This window comes from Lynx canadensis, chromosome A2, assembly GCF_007474595.2.
Source record: "Lynx canadensis isolate LIC74 chromosome A2, mLynCan4.pri.v2, whole genome shotgun sequence".
Taxonomy (NCBI): domain Eukaryota; kingdom Metazoa; phylum Chordata; class Mammalia; order Carnivora; family Felidae; genus Lynx; species Lynx canadensis.
In genome coordinates this window covers 18,281,734-18,305,351 of record NC_044304.2, presented here as the reverse complement: position 1 = coordinate 18,305,351, position 23,618 = coordinate 18,281,734, and the positions used below count along the sequence as shown (strand labels likewise).

Sequence of the window (23,618 nt, the reverse complement as noted above, 5' to 3'; positions counted from 1 at the left end):
TATTCTGTTTAATTGGTCTGAATGTCTGTTTTTGTGCCATTATTATTATTTTTATTTTAAATATTTATTTTGAGAGAGAGAGAGGTGTACAAGCTTGCACACGAGCAGGGGTGGGGCAGGGAGAGATTTCTAAGCAGGCTCTGTGCTGTCCTTGCAGAGCCCGGCACCACGGCTCAATCCCATGTACCATGAGATCATGACCTGAGCCGAAATCAAGAGTCAGACACCTAACTGAGCCACCCAGGGGTCCCTGTGTATTTTTAAAATTTTTAAGTAATCTCTGCATCCAGTGTGGGGCTCAAACTCATGACCCTGAGATCAAGAGTCTTATGCCCCACTGACCCAGCCAGCCAGGCGCCCTTCTGTAGATCATTTTGTACAGTACTGTTATATTAAAAGTATCAAGTCCTTGGGGTGACTGGTGGCCCAGTCAGATGAACGTCCAACTCTTGGTTTAGGCTCAGGTCATGATCCCAGTGTCTCTCTCTTTCCCTCTCCCTTGCTCATGCTCACTCTCTTAAAGTCAAGTCCTTAAATTCATGAACATCGGATATCTTTTCATTCACCTTTGAATACCTTTTCCTGTGTTTATTGGCCATTTTAGAAAGCTGCTTTTTTGAAAAAGGATTACTTTGGACTAAAATTCAATCTGATTGGAGAAATAAGATTTCTATGAAACATTCTAAAATGTAGATTGAGATTTTATAATAGAAGCCAAAAGAGTAGCTCAGACAATCACTAAGAAGCAGATAAAAAGATTTCAGAGAAATTATAAGACTCAGTAAAATTTAGCTCTGGGTATGTGGTGGGTAGGTACTTCATTTTACCCATACAGTAAAGCTACACATACACTAACTCAGAGGTTCTTAAAGTTGAGCATGAGTCAGAATTACCTGGAGGGCTTGTTTAAACCCAGATTAATGGACTCACTCTTAGAAGTTCTGATTCAGTAGGTTTGTAGTCAGAGCTGAGAATTTGCATTTCTTTCAGGTTGTCAGGTGAGGTTGATAGCACTAGTCTGAGGACCACTTTCAGAACCACTAACTAGAAACCCAGGATTCTTAAGGAAATAGCAGCTAGTTGAAGTGTTATGGCTAGATACTTGCCTTAACAAGTTATTTTGTTAATTGAAAAATAATGATTTTAGGATTAAAAATATAGGGCATTAGGTCAGTCATTAGTGTCTTACAGTATTTACTTTTTGTCCAGTGAGCAGTTATTACTAATTTCCAATTAAGTTAAACTAGGAAGGCTAGAATGTTGTATACTAAATTCTAGGCTAAATGAGCACTCCAGAAAGCCTTCAGGAAGCTATTTAGACATATATGCATCTGCATCATGGTCACAGAAACATGAAGAAATTACCAGACTGCTATGTGAAATGGAGACAATTGAATGTTAATGTGTGATTGTGGTTTACCTGCCCCAAGTGCAGGAAGCAGCCACTCTTAACTGCTAAAAAATGTCTGATGGACAGACCACTTCCACACTGCAACTAGATGAGCAAGGCAGGCAGGAGTGCAAATAGGCTGTAGTTACCACAGGAAATCATCAGACTTGTAAAAACAAGTGTGAAAAGGGCTGGCTACCACTTATCAGTCTTACTGTAGCGGAGTTTCCTGTAGCTACGTAAGCCACAACCCTTGCTTGACATCCATCTGTCCCCCAGTGAGAGTAAGCAGACTTAAGACACACTAGAACCAAGAGTTGCTAACTTCATAGCAATTCAAACATACTTGATGTTTGGCAATTCTTTTCTTCCTTTTTTTTATGTAAATGACATTCTAAAAAGAATGGGTGCAAAAAAAATCATAAAAGGCTAGGAAACATGAAATAAAGGTAACATAGGTTTAGAACCACAAGACTTAAAAAAAAAAAAAAGTAATCTCTACCCCCAACATAAGACTTGAACTCATAACCCCAGTATCAAGACTTGCATGCTCTGTCTAGTGAGCCAGCAAAGTGCCCCAAAACCATAGGACTTTGGATCAAAAAATCAAAAACTCAATGAGAAATAATTGAAGAGTAATCAATCCTCCTAAGTTACATTTTTTTTAAAAAAATTTTTAATGTTTATTTTTTGAGAGAGAGAACATGAGTCAGGGAGGGGCAGAGAGAGGGAGACACAGAATCTGAAGCAGGCTCCAGGCTCTGAGCTGTCAGCACAGAGCCCAACCTAGGGCTCAAACCCACAAACCACGAGATCCTGACCTGAGCCGAAGTCAGACGCTAAACCAACTGAGCCACCCAGGCAACCCCTAAGTTACATATTGACTTAATTTTTAACAATGTCACTAACGTTTACTTGGGTAGGCAAAGGAGAAAAGGACACTACGAGCTATAGGATTGCTTCTTGACATTTGAGGGTGAGGAAGGAGGGCAAGAAAGTGGAGTGTTTAGAAATAGGGACTCTGGAACAGATTGCTTATTTGTTCAGTGTCCATTTCTGCCCCTTACTGGCTAGTAATCCAGTTAAGTTGAGCAAGTTAATCTTTCTGTATTTCAGTTTCCTTATCTATGAAATGAGAATACTAGGCTCTATCTCATAGGGCAGTTACGATGATTAAATGTGTAAATAAAAAGTAAAAAAGTTTGTAATAGCATTTTTAAGTGTTTACTATTTCTGGCATTTCCCTATTATTTCCTACAAAGTGGTGAGAGACCAGGCTTCTCCACCTTTAAATATATATGGGTTTAGGCATATGTAAGGAGAAGAAGGAAGCTGGGAAGGAGAGGACTGCAAAAAACAAAAGATGACCTAAATAAATGGAAAGACATCTTGTCTTCGTGGATTTGAAGACTTAATACTGTAAAGGTGGTAATAATTCTCAAATTGATCTATAGATTCAGTGCAGTCCTTATTAAAAACCTCAGCTGCCTTCTTTGCAAAAATCAATAAGCTGCTCCTAAAATTCATTTGGAAATCCAGGGGACCCAGAATAGCCAAAACAATCTAGAAAACAGAACAGTTGGAGGACTCACACCTTCTGGTTTCAAAACTTATTACAAATCAACAGTAATCAAGACATAAGAATTAAAACTATACAACGCTTGGAAAAAAGCATTAGGGGGTTGCCTGGGTGGCTCAGTCAGTTGGGCGTCCAACTTCAGCTCAGATCCTGATCTCACTGTCCATGAGTTCGAGCCCTGCGTCGGGCTCTGTGCTGACCGCTCAGACCCTGGAGCCTGTTTCAGATTCTGTGTCTCCCTCTCTCTCTGCCCCTCCCCCACTCATGCTCTGTCTCTCTGTCTCTGTCTCTGTCAAAAATAAACATTAAACAAAATTTTTTTAAAGAAAAAAGCATTAGGTTTTTCATGACCTTGGATTTGGCAGTGATTTCCTAGACATGACACAAATTACAGTAAAACTTTGGTTTGTGAGCATAATACATTCCGGAAACATGCTTTGTAATCCAAAGCACTCGTATATCAAAGCGAATTTCAAGGGGCGCCTGGGTGGCTCAGTCGGTTGAGCGTCTGACTTCAGCTCAGGTCAAGATCTCACGGTTTGTGAGTTCGAGCCCCGCATCGGGCTCTGTGCTGACAGCTCAGAGCCTGGAGCCTGCTTCTGCTTCTGTGTCTCCCTCTCTCTCTGCCCCTAACCCACTCGCATTCTGTCTCTGTCTCTCTCAAAAGTAAATAAACATTAAAAAAAAAATTTTTTTTTAAAGCGAATTTCAAGAACCATTGGCTCAGTTGTGATCACGTGATATTTGGCATCACAAACCACCCATATTGCAAGACACCACTCACTTATCAAGTTAAAATTTATTAGAAATGTTTGCTTATCTTGTGGAACACTCGCAGAACAAGTTATTCGCAATCCAAGGTTGTAGTATCAGCAGTCAAGGAAAAAATTAGATATTGGACTGTATCAAAATTAAAAACTTAATGTGTCTCAAAGGACACCGTCAAGAAAGTGGAAACAAACAAAATAGTGGAAACAATCCAGTTCAAAAATGGGCAATGGATTTGAATAGATGTTTTCCCAAAGAAGATTTACAAATGGCCAATAAGCATATGAAAAGATGCTCAACATTATTAGTCATTAGGGAAATGCAGATCAAAACCATATGAAATACAAGGGGCGCCTAGGTGGCTCAGTCAGTTAAGCATCCGACTTCAGCTCAGGTCACGATCTCTCAGCCATTCGTGAGTTCATGCCCCACGTTGGGCTCTGTGCTGACAGCTCAGAGCCTGGAGCCTGCTTCGGATTCTGTGTGTATCTCTCTCTCTCTCTCTCTGCCCCTCCCCTGCTTGTTCTCTCTCTCTCTTGCTCTCTCGCTGTCTCTCAAAAACCAAATAAAACATTAAAAAAAAAAACCCATATGAGATACCACTTCACACCCACTTAAATGGCAATAATTAAAAAAACAAAAAAGAAAATAACAAGTGTTGACAAGGATGTGGAGTAATTGGAATCTTTGTACATTGCCAATGGGAATGTAAAATGGTACAGCTATTGTAGGAAACATTTTGGCAGTTCTTAAAAAAGCTAAACATAGAATGCCTAACAGTTCCACTCCTAGGTGTATATTTGTTCGAAGGAGTTGAAAGCAGAGACTTGAGCAGATACTTACTTGTATACCAGTGTTCATTGCAGCATTATTACAGTAGCTAAAAGGTGAAAGTAATGTCAAGTATCCATCAGCAGGTGACTGGACAAATAAAATGTGATATATCCACACAATGGAAAATTAGCGCAGCCATAAAAAGGAATGAAATTTGATACATGCTACAACATCGATGAACATTAAACATTATGCTGTGAAGTAAGAACAAATGACAAATATTGTGTAATTTCATTTATATGAGATATGTAGAACAGGCAAATTTATAGAGACAGTAGATTAGAGTAGTTTATCAAGGGCTAAGGGGAGAGAAGAATGGGGAGTTATTGCTTAATGGTGATGTTTCTCTTTGAGGTGATGAAAAAGCTTTGAAAATAGACAGTGGCAATGATTGCACAACATTGTAAATGTAATTATTGCTAGTGAATTGTTGTAAAGGAAAAAACATCTCCTGTTTGTATCTTTACTCTCAGTACGCCACTATAACATCTTCCATTTCTCATACTTCTGGTCACCAAATATGGAGGAGGGTCCCCCACCAAACATTTCTGCAACACTGACTGATGTCTTACAGTTCAGTTCAGTTCTGACACTATCTACCTGGAGTTAGCATCAGATCCCACAGGTTAAACATTCAGTCCCACAAGACTGCCCCACAGCTCCCCACTTCAGACCTCAGTAGCAAGTCCAGGTTGTTACCTGTATTTCTCACTGACTGAATATAAATTCCATGTTACCGTGATCTCTTCCTGGAAGCCAATTTTCCAGAACAGCTCCCAGAACTCAGGAAAATATTTTGTTAGATTACCAGTTTATTGTAAAAGGATATAACCCAAGAACAGCCAGATGCATAGGGCAAGATATGTGGAAAGGGGTGCATGGAGCTTGCTTGCCTGCCCACCCAAGATGTGCCACTCTCTCAATCCCTGCACATCTCCACCAACCTGGAAGCTCTCTGAATCCTGCCCTTGGGTTTTTTGGAGGCTTTAAGCAGGCACAGTTGATTAAATCATTGGCTTTTGGTGATTGCTTCAACATCCAGCCCCTCTTCTCTACCCTAGGTTGGGGGGCAGGCACTCAAAGTTGCAACTCCCTAATCACAAGGTTGGTTTTCCTGGCAACCAGCCCCCATCTTTAGGGATTTTCCAAAGTCACTTCACTGACATAAGCTCAGGTGTGGTTGAATAGATTTTGTTATGAATCGTGAGACACTCCTTTCACTTTGATCGATCATCCCAGAGCTGTTTCAGGAACTGGAGCTATTTGAAGACAAAAGACCAAATATAACAAAAAAATCCTCCCATTGTTCATGTAATTTAGGAAATTACAAGAGTTTCAGGAGCCATATGCCAGGAACAGAGACTAAGACCAAATATATATAAATCACAGTATTACAGTTGTATACTTAAAAATAGTTAAAATGGGGGGTGCCTGGGTGGCTCAGTCAGTTAAGCTTCTGACTTCAGCTCAGGTCATGATCCCATGGTTCGTGGGTTCGAGCCCCGTGTCAGGCTTTGTGCTGACAGCTCAGAGCCTGGAGCCTGTTTCAGATTCATTCTCTCTCTCTCTCTCTCTCTCTCTCTCTCTCCCCCTCTCTCTCCCCCCCTCTCCCCCCCTCTCCCCCTCTCCCCCCCTCTCCCCCCCCCCATCTCCAAAAAGAAAAAAAAAAAGGTAAAAAAAAATTAGTTACAATGTCCTTGGGTGGCTCATTCGGTTAAGCATCTCATTCATTTGGCTGAGGTCGTGATCGCGTTTGTGAGACCTAGCCCCATGTTGGGCTTTGCACTGACAGCACAGAGCATGCTTGGGATTCTTCCTTTCTGTCTCTTTCTCTCTTTCTCTTTTTCTCTCTCTGACTCACTCTCTGTGTCAAAAATGAATAAATAAAACATGAAAAAAATAGTTAAAATGGCAAATTTTGTTATATATTATCACAACTTCTAAACATTAGTAACGTAATATACCAAAACCCATTGAATTGTATAGTTTTCTCCAGCTTTATTAAGGTATAATTGACATAAAACATTGTGTACATTGAAGGTGTACAAAGTGGTTTTTTTTTTTATTCATTAGCTGACACCTGCATCATTTCATATAATCACCATAATTTTTTGTGGTGAGATCATTTAAGATTTACTCCTTAGCAACTTTCAAGTGTGTAATACAGTATTAACTGTAATCACTATGCTGTACATTTGATCCCCAGAATTGTATACTTCAAATGTGTAAATTGTATGGTATATGAATTATATTTCAGTAAAGCTATTTTTAAGAAAGATTTTGTGTATGTGTATACACACACTTTAATAGAATAGCTTCTTTTCACATGTGTCTATTCCCATCCACCCCCCACACCCTCCACCGTGTAACCAGTTAGGTGTCCTTCCACAACACGTTTGCTTACGTTTGTAGACGTGTCCTAGTTTATCTGTTTGCTGGCAGAAATATAGGCTAATAGAGTTTGAGTATGATTGACTTGTAGGCCTCTTTGGCAAGGAGTAAATCCTTTGTTGTCTGTCCCTGTTGCACAGATTACATTTCAGCAGCCTCTCTAAAAGTACATGGGGAACTGTAGACCTTAGGCCAGAATGGTTTTTCAGTTTGAAAATTAATGTGTCTTAATAACATACTGGCCTTACATTCAGTAAATTCAAATAACTCTAAAGCTTCTTTCCCCATTGATAAAATGGGAATGAATGACAATTATATCTGCCTTTGGAAGTTCAGGATCAAATAAGTTCCTGCCAAATGTATGAGAAGGGCATTGTGATATACCAGTGTAAGGTATCATGGTCACTCATGAAGGTCCACACAGTTTGTTAGGATTTGTTGCAGTATAGCAGATTTTGAAACTTCTGACACCATTTGTATTATTAAAAAGAAGTCCAGAAGAATGGTTAGTATAGTGTTTTGGTCTTTTTTTGAAGTTGTATGTTAGGTAATAGGCAGAAATGTAGTTGAGAGCCACAACCAGCATGCGATTAGCACTATGAGATATGGCAGTGAAGTTTATCTTGTGGTTGTCCTCCAAAATCCCGGGCCTCTGATAGGGCCAGTGAGGTATATGCTTTGGAAAGTGCTTCATTAGCAGTCCCAGCCGAGGAGTCACCCTGAAAAGGAGCATTGCTCCAAGTACTTATGACCATGTTGGCCAGGATTTGCACATCACACACACAAAAAAACATTCTTACCTTCTGTCCTCACTGCTGTTCAGGGGAGAAAGTTTATGTCCCAACAGCCCGTTTCCTCTTGCGGAAGGAAGATGGTGGTTTCCACAAAGGTGTCATCTTGCCATTCATTCCCAGCACTGTGTTTCTAAGCAGCAAAGCCAGTCCCATCCTGTTTGTCTGTTTGTTTATTTGTTAGAGCAATCACTCACTTGAGGGGGTAGAGGCAGAGGTAGAGGAAGAGAGAGAATCTTAACCACGCTCCATGCCCAGTGTGGACCGTAAGATCACGACCTGAGCCAAAATCAACAGTTGGTTGCTTAACTTACTGAGCCACCCAGGCACCCCAAGTCCCATCCTCTTGAGTTCTGAGTAAGAGCCAGTCTTTGATAAGTTTTGAGTCTTCAGACAAGTAAAACAAAAGGTTCCTGCTCTTTTAGTAGAGACCATTAGCAGTTATAAAAGGGTTCTTTTTGTTTTGTTTTTTATGCTTCAACCACGAGATGATTGAATGCTACTGTAGACAGCCACCTATGTGTCATTGTTGAGTTCACCCTCTTGCTGTAACTTAAAGCTCTGTGTCCAAGCATTCTGGACACAGAAGGTCTTATTGACTTCTTGTGTGTATGGTCATCAGTAACGTTGTGAGTGAGACTATACCAGGAAGACTGAGGGGCTTTCATTTTGCCTATAGAATGAAACGGTCTATTATCAAAGCCAGGAACCAGGCAAGGCAGGCTCCATATCCAAGTCAGGGTCACCTTCTTCATTTTTCACTGCTGTAGGTGACTTTGAGTTGCAGCAGCCACTGATATTGTTAACTGCCTGTGTTGCCTTTCCAGGGAATTTTCTTGGCTTTGTAAGTCAAAGGGCAGAACCAGGCCCTATATACTTGGTACACTATCCTACTATGAACAATAACCACTAAGAGCAGTCATCTTTGCTCAGGTGCTACCTGGCTTTCTAGCAGCATTTTACAGAGATGTTTTCAGGTGGGAAGTATATATTTAAAACTGGAGGCCATTGAGGGGCACCTGGGTAGCTCAGTCAGTTAAGTGTCCAATTCTTGATTTTGGCTTAGGTCATGATCTCACAGTCCTTGAGATCAAGCCTGCATAGGGCTCTGTGCTGACAGTGCAGAGCCTGTTTGGGATTCTCTATCTCCCTCTCTGTCCTCCCACTCGTTTTCTCTCTCTCTCTCTTTTTCTCTCTCTAGATAATAGTCTGCTTTTCAAGAGAATATCATTGAAATTCTCTACTTAGTATAGCATATATCCAGGTCCAAATAGTATTCTACACTGAAGTCTTTTTCAGTATTTTTGTGCTTAGCCTATGGTAGTTTGATTAGAATTCCAGGTTTCCAGGCGGGGCTGGCTGGCTCAGTGAGAAGAGCATGTGACTCTTAATCTTTGGGTCATGGGTTCCAGCCCCTCATTGGGTGCAGAGATCACTTAAATAAATAAACTTAAAAGAATTTCAGTTGTCCGATCTTTTTTTTTTTTTTAACTTTTTAATGTTTATTTATCTTTGAGAGAGAGAGAGACATAGCGTGAGCAGGGGAGGGCAGAGAGAGAGGGAGACACAGAATCTGAAGTAGGCTGTAGGCTCTGAGCTGTCAGCACAGAGCCTAACACAGGCCTCGAATCCACAAACCATAAGATCCTGACCTGAGCCTAAGTCAGATGTTTAAATGACTGACTCACCCAGGTGCCCCTCAGTCAACAAATTCTTAACTGTTTGTTGTTGTTGTTTTGCTTTTTCATTCTGCTGAGTCCTATAAAAAACTATGATTGCTGCAAGAAAAGTGATCAGAGAGTGCCAATGAGTCAAGTTTTTAGGAGTACTTTTGGGATACATGCTCCTTCTTTGAGTTTTTGTTTCTCTTTATAAGCATCCCATTCAGCATGTCCTTGCCCCATTAGTTATGCAACTCCAAGTGGGAAAGGCCAAGCAAGATGTGGTACCTGTTCTGAAGGAGCTTAAACTCCAGGAATGGATATGAGTCAAGTACACAAGAAATATAACTGCTATCTCTCTCTCATAGAGTAGGATGTGATTGAATGTAAGTACCAAGAGAGGACCAAAGCCCTGCTTAGAGGCAACATTTGATTTTCGGGGGTGGAAAATGTAGGACCAGAAATAAGAAATGGGCTTTGGGGAGCGCCTGGCTGGCTTAGTTCGTAGAGCATGTGACTCTTGATCATGAGTTCAAGCCCCACAGTGGGCGTAGAGATTATTTAAAAATAAAATTAAAGGGGCGCCTGGGTGGCGCAGTTGGTTAAGCGTCCGACTTCAGCCAGGTCACGATCTCGCGGTCCGTGAGTTCGAGCCCCGCGTCGGGCTCTGGGCTGATGGCTCAGAGCCTGGAGCCTGTTTCCGATTCTGTGTCTCCCTCTCTCTCTGCCCCTCCCCCGTTCATGCTCTGTCTCTCTCTGTCCCAAAAATAAATAAATGTTGAAAAAAAAAAAATTAAAAAAAAAAATAAATAAAATAAAATTTAAAAAAAATCTTAAAAAATAAAAGGCTTTGGAACAGAAGGCAACATTAGGATGGACAGGTAAGGTGTTATTTTCTGAAGAAAGGAAGAAAAAATTCAAATAAGGCATTACTTTGAGCTGAGGTAGGGGGGTGGTTTACAAGGCCAGTTAGTGGAATTAGGTATGTGATAAAGATGAGAGAGAAGATGAAAGGAGAAAATAGGCTGCTTTAGTATTTTAAAGGACCCTCATGGTAAGGCTGAGGAGTCTTGACCTGATTTTGGCATTGAGGACCTTCTGAAGGCCCTTGAGCAAAGGCAGAATGGGCTGAAGCCCAGACATAGGAATGGAGAATTTGGCTACAGCAAGCAGGATAGAAGGAAGGTGAGACCAGTTGGAATTTTGCCTTCTTCCCAGATAGGCAGTACTGAAGACTTGAATTGGAACAGTGATTATGGGAACTCAAAGTGGGTGGTGGTAGTGGTGGAAGGGAGACCCATGAAGGGGCAGAATTCCTCAGAACTTGAAAGCAGTCTTGCTGTGAGGAGCAAAGAAAAGAAAGTAAGATAATTGTTTAACCACAAGGTTTCTACAATGAGTTGAGTACCTTAGGAATGTAATTTTGTTTTCATCACCAAGACTTGAGGTAACTGGAAAGAGAAGATTTGACAGAGATTGGGATGATGTCTGGGAGATGTTGAATTTGAGATGCCAGTGGAGCATAGAGTGGAGGTGTATCAGGAGTTTTAGAACAGGGACTGGGTCAGAGAAAGATTTGGGAATGACATTTCATAAAAGTAGTTTTTGAAGAATTGAGATCCCCGGAGAATAAAGTATAAGGAGAATGAGGGAAAAGCCCAGTCTTGGGGGAGTGATTAGGCGTGGAGGCTGTAGCTAAGGAGACAGACAACAGAGATCATATTTTGTTAGGGAGGTAAGTTACAACAAAAAATATCAAGGAGAATGCAGACTGGATTTTGTGAAGGTAGGTCATTGGTGACTTCTGAGAAAGTTTCAGGAGAAGTTTGGGCAGAAAGCAGATGGGAGGAATTTTAAGCAAGCCAGTATGAAGCTGCAGAAATGTATACCTTTTCTTTGAACAGGCCAGAGAGAGAAAGGTAACCAGAAGTAAGCATGGATGTGGGAAGATTTATTATTTTAAAATAGGGGCATTCTGCACTTTATTGTAGACTGAGAGAAGGAAGCCATTAGAGAGGGAGAGATGAAGGAGGTGGGTGATACCACAAGTGGCAATACTATATAAATTAAAAAGAGGACATGAGGTTAAGGCTGGCAGCGGGGGAGACCTTAGTAGTAGGAGTTGTTATTCACTGAGTGCCTCTGGTGATGCCAGACCCCATAAGAGATGTTTGTTGAGATACCTCACCCCCTCGGGTGCTGCCCTGGAGGCCTCAGGTGTGGCTCCTGAGAGTGAGTGAGCTGTCTGCCCTTGTGTCTTTTGAGTATGAAGCATGGGATCACATGGGATACTGCATGTAGCCCTTCTCTTGCTTTTCTTGGACACCTGTTTCTATTTGCATATGGGTGAGAAATATGTTAAAATGTTGGTTGTTTTTGTTAACAGTAACTGCTTAATTTGCCAAAATTTAGTCCACAACCAAAACACAGTTTTTTGAGATTGTGGGAGAGACTGGTCTTGTAATGGCAGATAACATAAATTGGAGTAGGTATTTTCTGTGCCCTCTCAGCACCATCAGAGATCTCCTTTTGTCATTTCTTTTTCCTTTCAACTTTTGTGAGGGCGGCACAGTAACCTACATAAAGATTTTGAACCAATGAAATAAATTTACAGTCCTTTACATATTGTTACAGGTGACTTAAATAGATATGTTATAGCTGATGGTTACTGAAAAAATAAACCTTTACTGAAAGCTCTTAAGAATTATTTCTGAGACTGTATTCAGCCTAGAAAATGACACATCTGGCAGAGAGACTGCAGAGAGCTCAGCGTGATTTCCTTTCAAGCTGGCAAGCCATGTACTTGAAAAAGATGCTAGATTATAGCAAAGTTAAAGGAAAGACTAGAGTAAATTTTCCTGGGTCATTTCAGGAAATAACCTGATGTTTGTACTTTTCACTTCTTGTCAACAACTTTGGTTGAATGGCCAGACTCCCAGAAATCATCTTGTAATTCTAGGCTTTCATTTTCATTTTGTCCCATAATCACTTGTAATTTCTGTCTTCCTCAGCAGTAGGGGCTGATTGGTTTTACACTTCTCCTGGGCCACATGTTCCAAGGAAAAAGTTCCAGAGCCTTTTTGGTTCTCCCTGGCATTTTCATTTTGTGTGTCTTTAACCACATTAGATTGAGAGAGATTATTTCTTGAGAATTGAGTGCCTTCTAGGAAGGATGTATTCAAAGCTGGCAGCCTTTTTTTGAACCAGGGATTTCCTGATGAATTTTGTGTCCTGTGAGGCTCTGGTTGTTTGACTTTGGGCACAAACCGATACAAACTAGGCCTGAAGAAATGTATAGAGTATATAAAATCATGAAGTGATTTTGAGAGCATGAGAAAAACAGAAAATGATATATGAATCCTATCAAGATGTTTGCAGTCAGACTAAACATAGAGGAACAATTTTTAAGAGAGAAATCCATTAATGTTTGTGCCCTGGATTCTGAAAATGAGGTAATCTATCTCCTTTTGATTATTTTATTTTCTTCTATTTAATACTTACTACATGCCCACTAAAGTACCAAACCACATAAAGCCGCAAAGAAATGTAAGATAGGTTACTTGCTCTGAGATGATTTGCAGTCTGGTTGGAAGACAAAACACACGGGAAACAAGTATAGGACCTTGAGGCAGGTCCCATATCCATTAGGAATCCAAAGCAAAAAGGGATAGAGGGAGCTGAATGGGGTGGCCAGAGTGCCAGATTGTAGTTTATTTTATTTTATTTTTTTTAATTTTTTTTTTCAACGTTTATTTATTTTTGGGACAGCGAGAGACAGAGCATGAACGGGGGAGGGGCAGAGAGAGAGGGAGACACAGAATCGGAAACAGGCTCCAGGCTCTGAGCCATCAGCCCAGAGCCTGACGCGGGGCTCGAACTCACGGACCGCGAGATCGTGACCTGGCTGAAGTCGGACGCTTAACCGACTGCGCCACCCAGGCGCCCCCAGATTGTAGTTTAAAGTCTGGTCTCAACACAAAACTGTTTTGATTCCATGCTCCGATTGTTTGTTTTTTAAATTAAGCTCCAAGCCCAGTGTGGGGCTTGAATTTATGAACCTGAGATAAGAATCACATGTTTTGGGGGCACCTGGGTGGCTCAGTCGTTTGAGCGTCCGACTTCGGCTCAGGTCATGATCTCATGGCTTGTGAGTTTGAGCCCCGCGTCAGGCCCTGGGCTGATAGCTCGGAGCCTGGAGCCTGTTTCGGATTCTGTGTCTCCCTCTCTCTGCCCCTCCCCTGTTCACACTCTGTCTCTGTCTCTCTCAAAAATAAATAAACATTTAAAAAAAAATTTTTTTTTAAAGAATCACATGTTTTATGCTCTACTGACTGAGTGAACCTGGTGCCCCTGCATACTCCTGTTACTTAAAGAATGATATTGAGCACATTTCCTGTTTACCTATATGCTTAGTGTCATGCTTTCATTATTAGTATTATCCTCTATCTAATGCTTTTGTGTAAAAAAAAAAAAAAAAGATCCTTTAAAATCACTAGGTCATTTTATGGGTTTGATTAAAACTTTGTATTGCCTTTGTATATACTTAGCCAGGCACATATTCATTGCAGTATGTTAAGCATACCATGATGTCACAAATCAGTGATGGCAGCACTGTGAGCCCTTTCCATTATGGAATCTTCTCCTAAGGAGTTTATGCAATTTAAATTTTAAAAAGTTTTTTTTAATGTGTATTCATTTTTTGAGAGACAGAGTGTGTGTGAGCAGGGGAGGGGCAGAGAGAGGGGGACAGAGGATCTGAAGCAGGCTCTGCGCTGACAGCAGGAAGCCCGATGTGGGGCTCAAACCCACAAACTGTGAGATCATGACCTGAGCCGAATTCGGATGCTCAAAATGACTGAGCCACCCAGGCACCCCTGCGATTTAAATTTTAAAGCTAAATTTCTTATGTTTTCTGGACTTAGAAAATGTGTTTCTCTTGTTTCCCTCATGTATCCCAGTGGGTTGTTGAATCCACTCCAGTTTGGGAAACATTCGCTTTAGACAACCTGGTTTTGTGGGTTTGTATTGTTGAGGATTACTTTGACTACAAGTAACAAAGACCTGAAAAATACCATTTTATTTTTTTATTTTTTTTTTTTTTAACGTTTATTTATTTTTGAGACAGAGAGAGACAGAGCATGAACAGGGGAGGGGCAGAGAGAGGGAGACACAGAATCAGAAACAGGCTCCAGGCTCTGAGCCATCAGCCCAGAGCCCGATGCAGGGCTCGAACTCCTGGACCATGAGATCGTGACCTGAGCTGAAGTCGGACGCTTAACCGACTGAGCCACCCAGGCGCCCCTGAAAAATACCATTTTAAACAAGACAATTATTTTTCACAGAAAAGAAGTGTAGAAGTAGGCAGTCTGGGGCTGAGATGGTGACTCCCAAGAACAACTGGGATCCAGGGTCTTTCTCCCTGTTATGCCTCCAACTCCAGAATGTGGTATTCATGTTCTTCATCCATACTTCCACATCCTCACATTCCAGGATGGCTGTTCAGAAAGCATTCCTGGTTCCAGGTTTAAGCAGCAGAAAGAAGGAAGGGGATGAAGAAGGGCATGTGACTTCACTTTAGGAAAGACTTCGTGGAAATCCCACAGGCACTGCTGATTACATCTCATGGGCTAGAACTTTGTACATGGCCATATCTAATTAAGGGAAGCTAAGAAATGTAGTCTTTTAGCTAGGCAACAAAGCACCCAGCTAGAAATTAGAATGCTGTTCTAAGAGGCAATGGTGGGAATTTGAGTGGCTGACAATTCGTCTCTGGCAAATGGAGGGATTCTGCAGGTTGTTTTGTTTTGTTTTATTTTGTAACAATAGCTTTATTAAAATACAATCCGTATATGTTACAATTCAACCATTTAAAGTATACAATTCAGTGTCATATATTCATAGTATATAGTGTATTCATAGAGACGTGCTCCATCTCCTAACAATTTGATCATCCTAAAAAGAAACCCCACAATTCCCTTAGTAATAATTTCCTTTCCTTTCTTTTCCAGCTCCCTTCCTTAAGCAAACACCAGTTGACTTTGTATTTTCCTATTCTGGACATTTTATATAAAGGGAGTCATTTAATATGTGGTTCTTTGTGGCCGCCTTCTTTCACATATGTAATGTTTTCAGATTTCATCCATATTGTAGCATGTATTAGTACTTTTCTCTTTTTATTGCCTAATATTCCATTGTTTGGATATATATACTACATTTTATCTGTTCATTAGTTGTTGGGTGTTTGGTTTGTTTCCACTCTTTGAATATGATGAGTATTTTCAATGCTGCTGTGAACATTTGTCCACAAGTTTTTGTATGGACATACGTTTTTGTTTTTCTCCGATGGTATGTCTAGGAATGGAATTGCTGGGTCATGTCTATTCAGATCCCTTGCCCATTTTTAAAGTGGATTCTTTGATTTTTTTTTTTTAATGTTTATTTATTTTTGAGACAGAGACAGAGCATGAATTGGGGGAGGGTCAGAGAGAGAGGGAGACACAGAATCTGAAGCAGGCTCCAGGCTCTGAGCTGTCAGCACAGAGCCAGATGCGGGGCTCGAACTCACAGATCATGAGATCATGACCTGAGCCGAAGTCAGACGCTTAACCAACTGAGCCACCCAGGCGCCCCGGATTCTTTGATTTTTTTGTTACTGAGTTTGTAGTTCTTTATATATTCTGGATCCAAATCAACAAACACCCTGAGCCAGACCACCCACCTAAGCTGCTCTTCTGTTGTATTGTAAGGTTCTTTATGTATTCTAGATACAAGTCCCTTATTAGATATGTTATTTGTAAACATTTGCCAGTATTCTGTGGGTTGTCCTCTCATTTTTATTTACTTATTTATTTATTTTAAAGTAAGCCCTACACCCAACGTGGGGCTTGAACTCAGGACCCTGAGATCAAGAGTCATGTGCTCACTGGGGTGCCTAGGTGGCTCAGTCAGTTAAGCGTCTGACTTCAGCTCAGGACGTGATCTTGTGGTCCATGGGTTTGAGACCCATGTCAGACTCTGTGCGGACAGCTCAGTCCTGCTTCAGATTCTGTGTCTCCCTTTCTCTTTCTGCCCCTCTCCCACTCACACTCTGTCTCTCTCTCTCTCAAAAGTAAATAAACATTAAAAAAAGAGAGAGAGTCATGTGCTCAGGGCACCTGGGTGGCTCAGTGGGTTAAGCATCTGACTCTTGATTTTGGTTCAGGTCGTGATCTCACAGTTTGTGAGTTTGAGCCCCATGTCAGGCTCTGTGCACCGCCCCCAGCCCCTGACTCTCTGAAATAAACTTACAAAAAAAAAGAGTCACATGCCTTACCAGCTGAGCCAGCACATGCCTTACCAACTGAGCCAGCCAGGTGCCCCATGTCTTCTTGTTTTCTTTCTGTCTTTTTTAAGTTTATTTATTTTGAAAGCGAGAGTGCACATGCATGAGCAGGGCTTGTGGGCTCGAACCCACAAACTATGAGATCATGCCCTGAGATGATGATCAAGGGCTGACCATTAAACTGATGGAGCCACCCAGGCACCCCTTGATGGTATCTCTTGAAGCACAAAAGTTGGTTGCTAATGATGAATATATTCTGTGTGTGTGTGTGTGTGTGTGTGTGTGTGTGTGTGTGTGTCTGAGAGAGAGAGAGAGAGAAGAGAGAGACTTAAGCAGGCTCCACACTCAGCACAGAGCCTGACTCTGGGCTTCATCCCAAGATCCCAGGATCATGACCTGAGCTGAAATCAAGAGTCAGTGGCTCAGTCGGTTGAGCATCTAACTTCGGCTCAGGTCATCATCTCACAGTTCATGAGTTTGAGCCCCGTATCAGGCTCACTGCTGTTAGTGCAGAGCCTGCTTCGGATCCTCTGACTCCCTCTCTCTCTGCCCTTCTCCCAGTTGCACTCTCTCTCAAAAATAAACAAACCATCAATCGATCAATCACAGTGGCCAGGAGCTGGAAGCTACCTGGTATCTATCCATGGATCAAAGGGCAGTGTAGTATATACATACAATGGAATGTTATTCAGCCTTGAAGTAAATTCTGACACATGATACAACATGTATGAACCTTGAAGACATTATGTTGGGTAAAATAAGCCAGTCACAAAAGGACAAATAGTGCTGATTCCACTTCCAAATGAGGTAGCATGAGACAGAAAGTAGAATGGTGGTTGTCAGGGGTGAGTAGGGAGATAGGGAGTTAAATATTTTATGGTGTTAACTCTTACATTTGGGCTTATCCATTTTGAGTTGATTTTTGTATATGATTTGAGGTGTAGCATTCTGACTTTATTCTTTTGTATGGATCTATTCAGTTGTCTCAACACTATCTGTTGAAAATAGACTTTTTCCTCTAAAGACTGTCTTTCCTCCATCAAATTGTTTTGGCATCCTTGTTGAAAATCACTTTGACCCTAGGGGCACTTTGGTGGTTCAGCTGGTTAAGCATCAGACTCAGGTCATGATCTCACAGTTTGAGTTTGAGCTCTGCATCATGCTCTCTGCTATCAGCTCCAAGCCTGCTTTGATCCTCTGCCTCCCTCTCTCTTTGCCCCTCCCCCTCACTTGCACACATTCTCTCCTCTCTCTCTCTCTCTCTCTCTCTCTCTCTCTCTCTCGCTCACTCAAAAATGAATAAACATTAAAAAAAAAAAACACTTGACTCTAAATGTGGGGGGTTATTTCTGGACTCTCAATTGATCACAGTGTCTGTCTTTATGACAGTGCAACACTATCTTGATTACTGTATCTTTGCAGTAAGTTTTGAAATCAGGAAGTGTGAGTCTTGCAACTTTGTTCTTCTTTTTCACTATTGTTTTAGCCATTCTGGGTCCATTGAATTTCTGTGTGAATTTTCCGTTCAGTTAGTCGATTTCTGCAAAGAAGCCAACTGGTATTTTGATAAGGATTGTCTTAAATCTGTAGAATAATTTGGAGGATGTTGTCATTTAACAGTAGTGTCTTCCAATCTGGAAACATGAATGTCTGTTCATTTATTTAGATCTTTCTCTCATCAGTGTTTCAGAGTTTTCAGAGTCTGTTTAGTACTTTTGTTAAATTTATCCCTATTCATTTTGAAGCTATTGTAAGTGAAATCATCTTAATTTCATTTTCAGTTTGTTCATTGCAAGGTTATAGAAATACAATTGATTTTTATATGTTCATCCTGTATCCTGCCACCTTGCTGAATTTGTTCTAATAATTTAATGGATTCCTTAGGATTTTCTGTATATAAGATCATGTCATCTGCAAATTAGGATAGTATTACTTATTCATTTCCAATCTGGATGTTTTATTTCATTTTCTTGCTTAATTACTCTGGATAGAATCTCCAGTATCATGTTGGATAGAAGTGGCAAGAGTGGCCATTCTTGTCTTGTTCCTGATTTGGGGGGAAAGCTTTCAGTCTTTTTACCATTAGGTATAACCTTAGTTGTGGGGTTTTGGTATGACCTTTTGGTGTCAAGTGGAAAGGGGTACTAACATTTTGTATTTGGGTGTGCTAATAGAGGCTTGTTCCCTATGGTCAGAATAGTGTGTGTCATAGCCTGAGGCTATTAATAGCTTCTTGTTCATTTTAGATAACACCTTTGTCTCCTGTTTCAGCATGGCTGCCATCCGGAAGAAACTGGTGATTGTTGGTGATGGAGCCTGTGGCAAGACTTGCTTGCTCATCGTCTTCAGCAAGGACCAGTTCCCAGAGGTGTATGTACCCACAGTGTTTGAGAACTATGTGGCAGATATTGAAGTTGATGGAAAGCAGGTGAGTACACTTTTCTTAACAACTAGTATTGTTTTGCCTGTTAGGCTATTCATAGAGCCTGTAGAGAATTAGGCCTTTTTGTCTCTTCAGTACACAGTATAATAACGAACATGTTTGAATGAGAAATTCATTCTGTTCTGGCATCTTAGCCCAACTTTATTCATTTTTAATTGCTATCATCTAGACTTTGCTCAATTCATATGTATTTTAGATGAAAAGCCTTAGTATATGTGGTCCTCGCAGCTTTATTTATATTTGAAATTTAGTTTGTTGCCAGACAGATAATGCTAAAATGAACCTCTTTGTATGGATGGACTTTTTTTTTCCTCCCAGTCTGTCAATATTTCCTTAAGTGCTGAAGAATGAGATTACTACGTCAAGAGGTCCTTATCTTGTGTCTCAAGGGGGGTGTATTGATCTGTACCACCAGCAGTATGACATTTAAACAACATACATTTAAATTTTTTTTTAAATGTTCATCTATTTTTGAGAGACAGAGTATGAGCAGGGGAGGGACAGAGCGGGAGATACAGAATCTGAAGCAGGCTCTCCAGGCTCCGAGCTGTCAGCACAGAGCCATATGCAGGGCTTGAACCCACAAACCGTGACGCGTAATCATGACCCAAGCTGAAGTTGGACACTCAACCAACTGAGCCACCCAGGCACCCCCTCACATTTAATTTTTTTAAATGTTTTTGACTTTAACATAAATAGGCTGCTACAGTTGCTTCAACTGCCTGTCATTGGCAATGAGGACAGTGTTTCTTCATGTCTATCTTGAAAGTCCACTGGCAAGACTGGAGCAAAACTCTTCTGGAATTACAGTATATGTTTTTTGTTTTTTTTTTTTAAGATTATTTTTTAAGTTTATTTATTTATTTTGAGAGACAGGGAGAGAGAGAAAGCATGAGCAGGGGAGTGGCAGAAAGAGAAAAGATCCCAGGCAGGATCTGCACTGTCATTGGGGAGCCTGACATGGGGTTCAAACTCACAAACCATGAGATCATGATCTGAGCTGAAGTCAGATGCTCAACTGACTGAGCCAGGCACCTCAGTATATGTTTGTGGTTTGTTTTTTTGTTTTGTTTTGTTTTTTAAATCTTCTTCCTTTCATTGTCAGAATAATTTCTTACACAGCTCTCTGTGCATCTTTTGAAAAGGAATGAAATTCCCACTGCAGATAGGTCAGCTGAAAAGAAAACTAGAACAAAGGGCTCTTTGCCAACAGTTTGCAGCACATTAAGCCAGCTGCTCAGAATTCTTGGGTCCCCAAAATAAAAGTGCTTGATAGCAACTCGGTAACCTCCAAGTTGGGAGAGGGTGCTACCTAGGAATGTTCATGTAAGAGTATACAGTAATAGAACCTAGGAAACCATCCAAGATTCTAGGTGATTGTGGTTCCAGGAACAGACATACCAAAGACGGAAAGGCCCATTCTGATAAGAGACAAGGTCCAACACCTGAACCGTTTATCAGGAGACAGTCATGGTTGGATGTATCTGACTAAATACACATGAGGCATGGAGGGGTCAAGGTAGTGTGATTTGGCAGAGAGTGAATGAGCTATACCATTCTGAGGGCAGGTCTATTGTGATAATAGATATATTATCACAAAGATTATATTGATAATATTGATTGATATTGATATCAATATATTATAAATATACATACCAGAGGTACCTGCATGGCTCATTTGGTTGAATGTGTTATTCTTGGTTTCAGCTCAGGTCATGCATGATGCCAGGGTTGTGGAATCAAGCCCCACATCGAGCTCTGCACTAAGCATGGAGCCTGCTTGGGATTCCCTCTCTTTCCCTCTGCATGTGCACGTGCTTGCGCTCTCTCTAATAAAAGATAAATGAGAAAAATTTTTTAATAAGTAAATACACATACCCAACTAATGGTGTATGTACATGACAAGTGCAATGGGCCTAGTGGAGGTTGTGAGTGATGCATCCTAGGGCAAAGGTTGAGGGTGGAAGAGATAATTAGCCATCAACTTTAAGGAAAGAATGATATGTAGAAATTCTGAAATACAGGCAGAGTGGGACTTCTGGGTGGCTCAGTCGGTTAAGACTCTGACTTTGGCTTGGGTCATGATCTCGTGGTTCATGAGTTAGGGCCCTGCATCGGGCTCTCTGCTGTCAGTGCAGAGCCCACTTCAGATCTTCTGTCTTCCTCTCTCTCTGCCCCTCCCCTGCACTCACTCACTCTCTCTCTCTCTCTCTCTCTCTCTCTCTCTCTCTGTCTCTCAAATAGAAAATAAACATTAAAAATTTTTTAAATACAGACTGTGAAGGTTCTAGGAGAAAAAGAGTATTCCACATATTAGAGGGAGAGCTCCTTGGGCCCCAACGTGTCCCTGAGCAGAAGATATTAAAATCCCACTCTGGTTGTGGGAAATCACAGGGCTGCCTGCAGTGCTGGACAACATGGAAAGGGACCTATGTCCAGAGCCCAATCATCAGTTTGCCCTCCTATCACGTGAAGGTGTGCAGGTTCCCAAGTGCGAAAGGAGTACTCTGCTACCTTAGTGATGCTTTCATTCAAACATTTTTTGAGGAGAAAACGCACAGCCAGAGACCTTTCCTGTCCGCTCAGACCTTGCCTAACAGCATGGTGTCTTTTCTTACCCATCAACTCAAATACAGTCTTCTCTCCATGTTTCCACATTTGAGCAGAATGAGGAGACAAAACAAGGAAGTGGTTGAGTTAGAACGTATTAGCAAAAGTTACTCAGGTCTGGTGTTTCCCTGTCTTGCCGTATACACCTGGTGGAATATTATTTACAGTTTGATTTCCCTTCTTGTTCATCTGCTTTTCTATGTAGAATGTTGTTTATAATTAAATACTGTACTTCTCACAAAGTTATTTTTGACTTCACATTTTGAATTATGTAAGTATGGTATTTTGAGAAATTTCAGCCTAAAACTACTACTACTATTATTATTATTTAAATGTTTGTTTTGCGTGTACAAGCGGGGGAGGGACACAGAGAGAGGGAGGCAAAATCCCAAGCCGGCTCTGTGCCATCAGCACGGAGCCTGACGCCGGGCTCAAACTCACAAACTGTGAGATCATGACCTGAGCCAAAACCAGGAGTTGGACATTCAACTGACTAAGCCACTCAGATGCCCCTCAACCTGAAACAATTTAATCATACCCTCCACCTCAGGCTTGATGCTTAATAAAAGTGAACATTCTTAGGTTTTATTATTTGGGATAGTTTGCCATTTGAATGTACTTTGGTAAGTACCACTTCTGAAAATGGGTAGGATTAACCTTGCACTCATGTGTTTATTTTTCTTATCACAGGTAGAGTTGGCTTTGTGGGATACAGCTGGGCAGGAAGATTATGATCGCTTGAGGCCTCTCTCCTATCCGGACACTGATGTTATACTGATGTGTTTCTCCATTGACAGCCCTGATAGTTTAGGTGAGTAGCCCTGCAGCCTGGTGTTTGTCACTGCCTGTGTGCCTGGCCAGCACCTGGGTTCTCAGGTCCTTTCTGGGCATCAAGTGGTTGAAAAGCAAACGTGATCTTCATAGAAGGAATCATCAGTGGCCAGAATCCTAGAGCCTTGGGACTATACAGCCTGGGCTTGGGTGGCTTTTCAGCCTAGTTCTCCCATAGCTGCCATGTGTCTACCTTGTAAAGTAGCTGGGTTCCAAATATAAACCCATCTTTTAGACTACTTCAGAAAAAGACTGAATATGAATAACACTGACCTCACACTCTGCTAAACAAGGCACCAAGGCCTGAAACAGAACTTACTTTTAGTTTGTACTTACTTGAAGATGACAAAATATCTCTCTTGATAATGCAGTGCTCTATATCGACAGAGTAGCATGTGGGCCAAGAATATTGTCATTAACAAACAGCCTTGGAGAGCCTGTTGGTGGTGTGGGCTTGTGCTGACCAATTAGGGTTATGTGACTTTTTTTTTTTTTTTTTTTGTCATGGATGTACTCATTTTAATGACAATATACTGGGTCCCTCCAAGATTTTGAACCACTTGATCAAAGTTATGCATCCCAAGGAGTCAACCTGAGATTGAGCCTCTGGGCAGTATCTCCTAGGACTGAAACAGAGCAAGTACTCTCTGCCATTGGTTCACTTTGGTCATTTTCAATAGTTGTTTTAGTTTTGGTTTTTCAAACAAATCTGGCTTCCTTTGGGGGGGCCGTTGGAAGGCCCTAGAGGGTGGGGCAGAGCTTTAGACCACAGAAAAATAGAGCCATGTGAAACCCTCCCCTCATATACACATCATGGACTTTGTCTAAGTCCTATAGGAATGAAGAGGAATGTGTGCCCTGTAGCTCATCATCCAAGGTATAGTCCTCTAGGGACAAAAACACCTTCAGAGCAGAAAGTTACTCTTCAGTCTCACTTTTTAAAGAACCTGTCTCCTGTCTCAAAGGAGGTTCTTCAGCTTTTGACCTCTGTCTGTTTAC

The 23,618-nt window shown here is 41.2% G+C and overlaps 1 protein-coding gene across 2 annotated transcripts in view; it reads left to right on the top strand.

Moving 5' to 3' along the window:
* RHOA (ras homolog family member A) overlaps window positions 1-23,618 on the top strand; it is a 62,988-nt gene that overhangs the window by 32,204 nt on the left and 7,166 nt on the right. For both annotated transcript variants that reach the window (XM_030306750.2, XM_030306749.2), the window contains 2 exons: window positions 19,007-19,163; window positions 22,479-22,599. In XM_030306750.2, the coding sequence (XP_030162610.1) occupies window positions 19,008-19,163; window positions 22,479-22,599 (277 nt within the window). In that variant the 5' untranslated portion in view covers window position 19,007. The remainder of the gene's footprint in view (window positions 1-19,006; window positions 19,164-22,478; window positions 22,600-23,618) is intronic.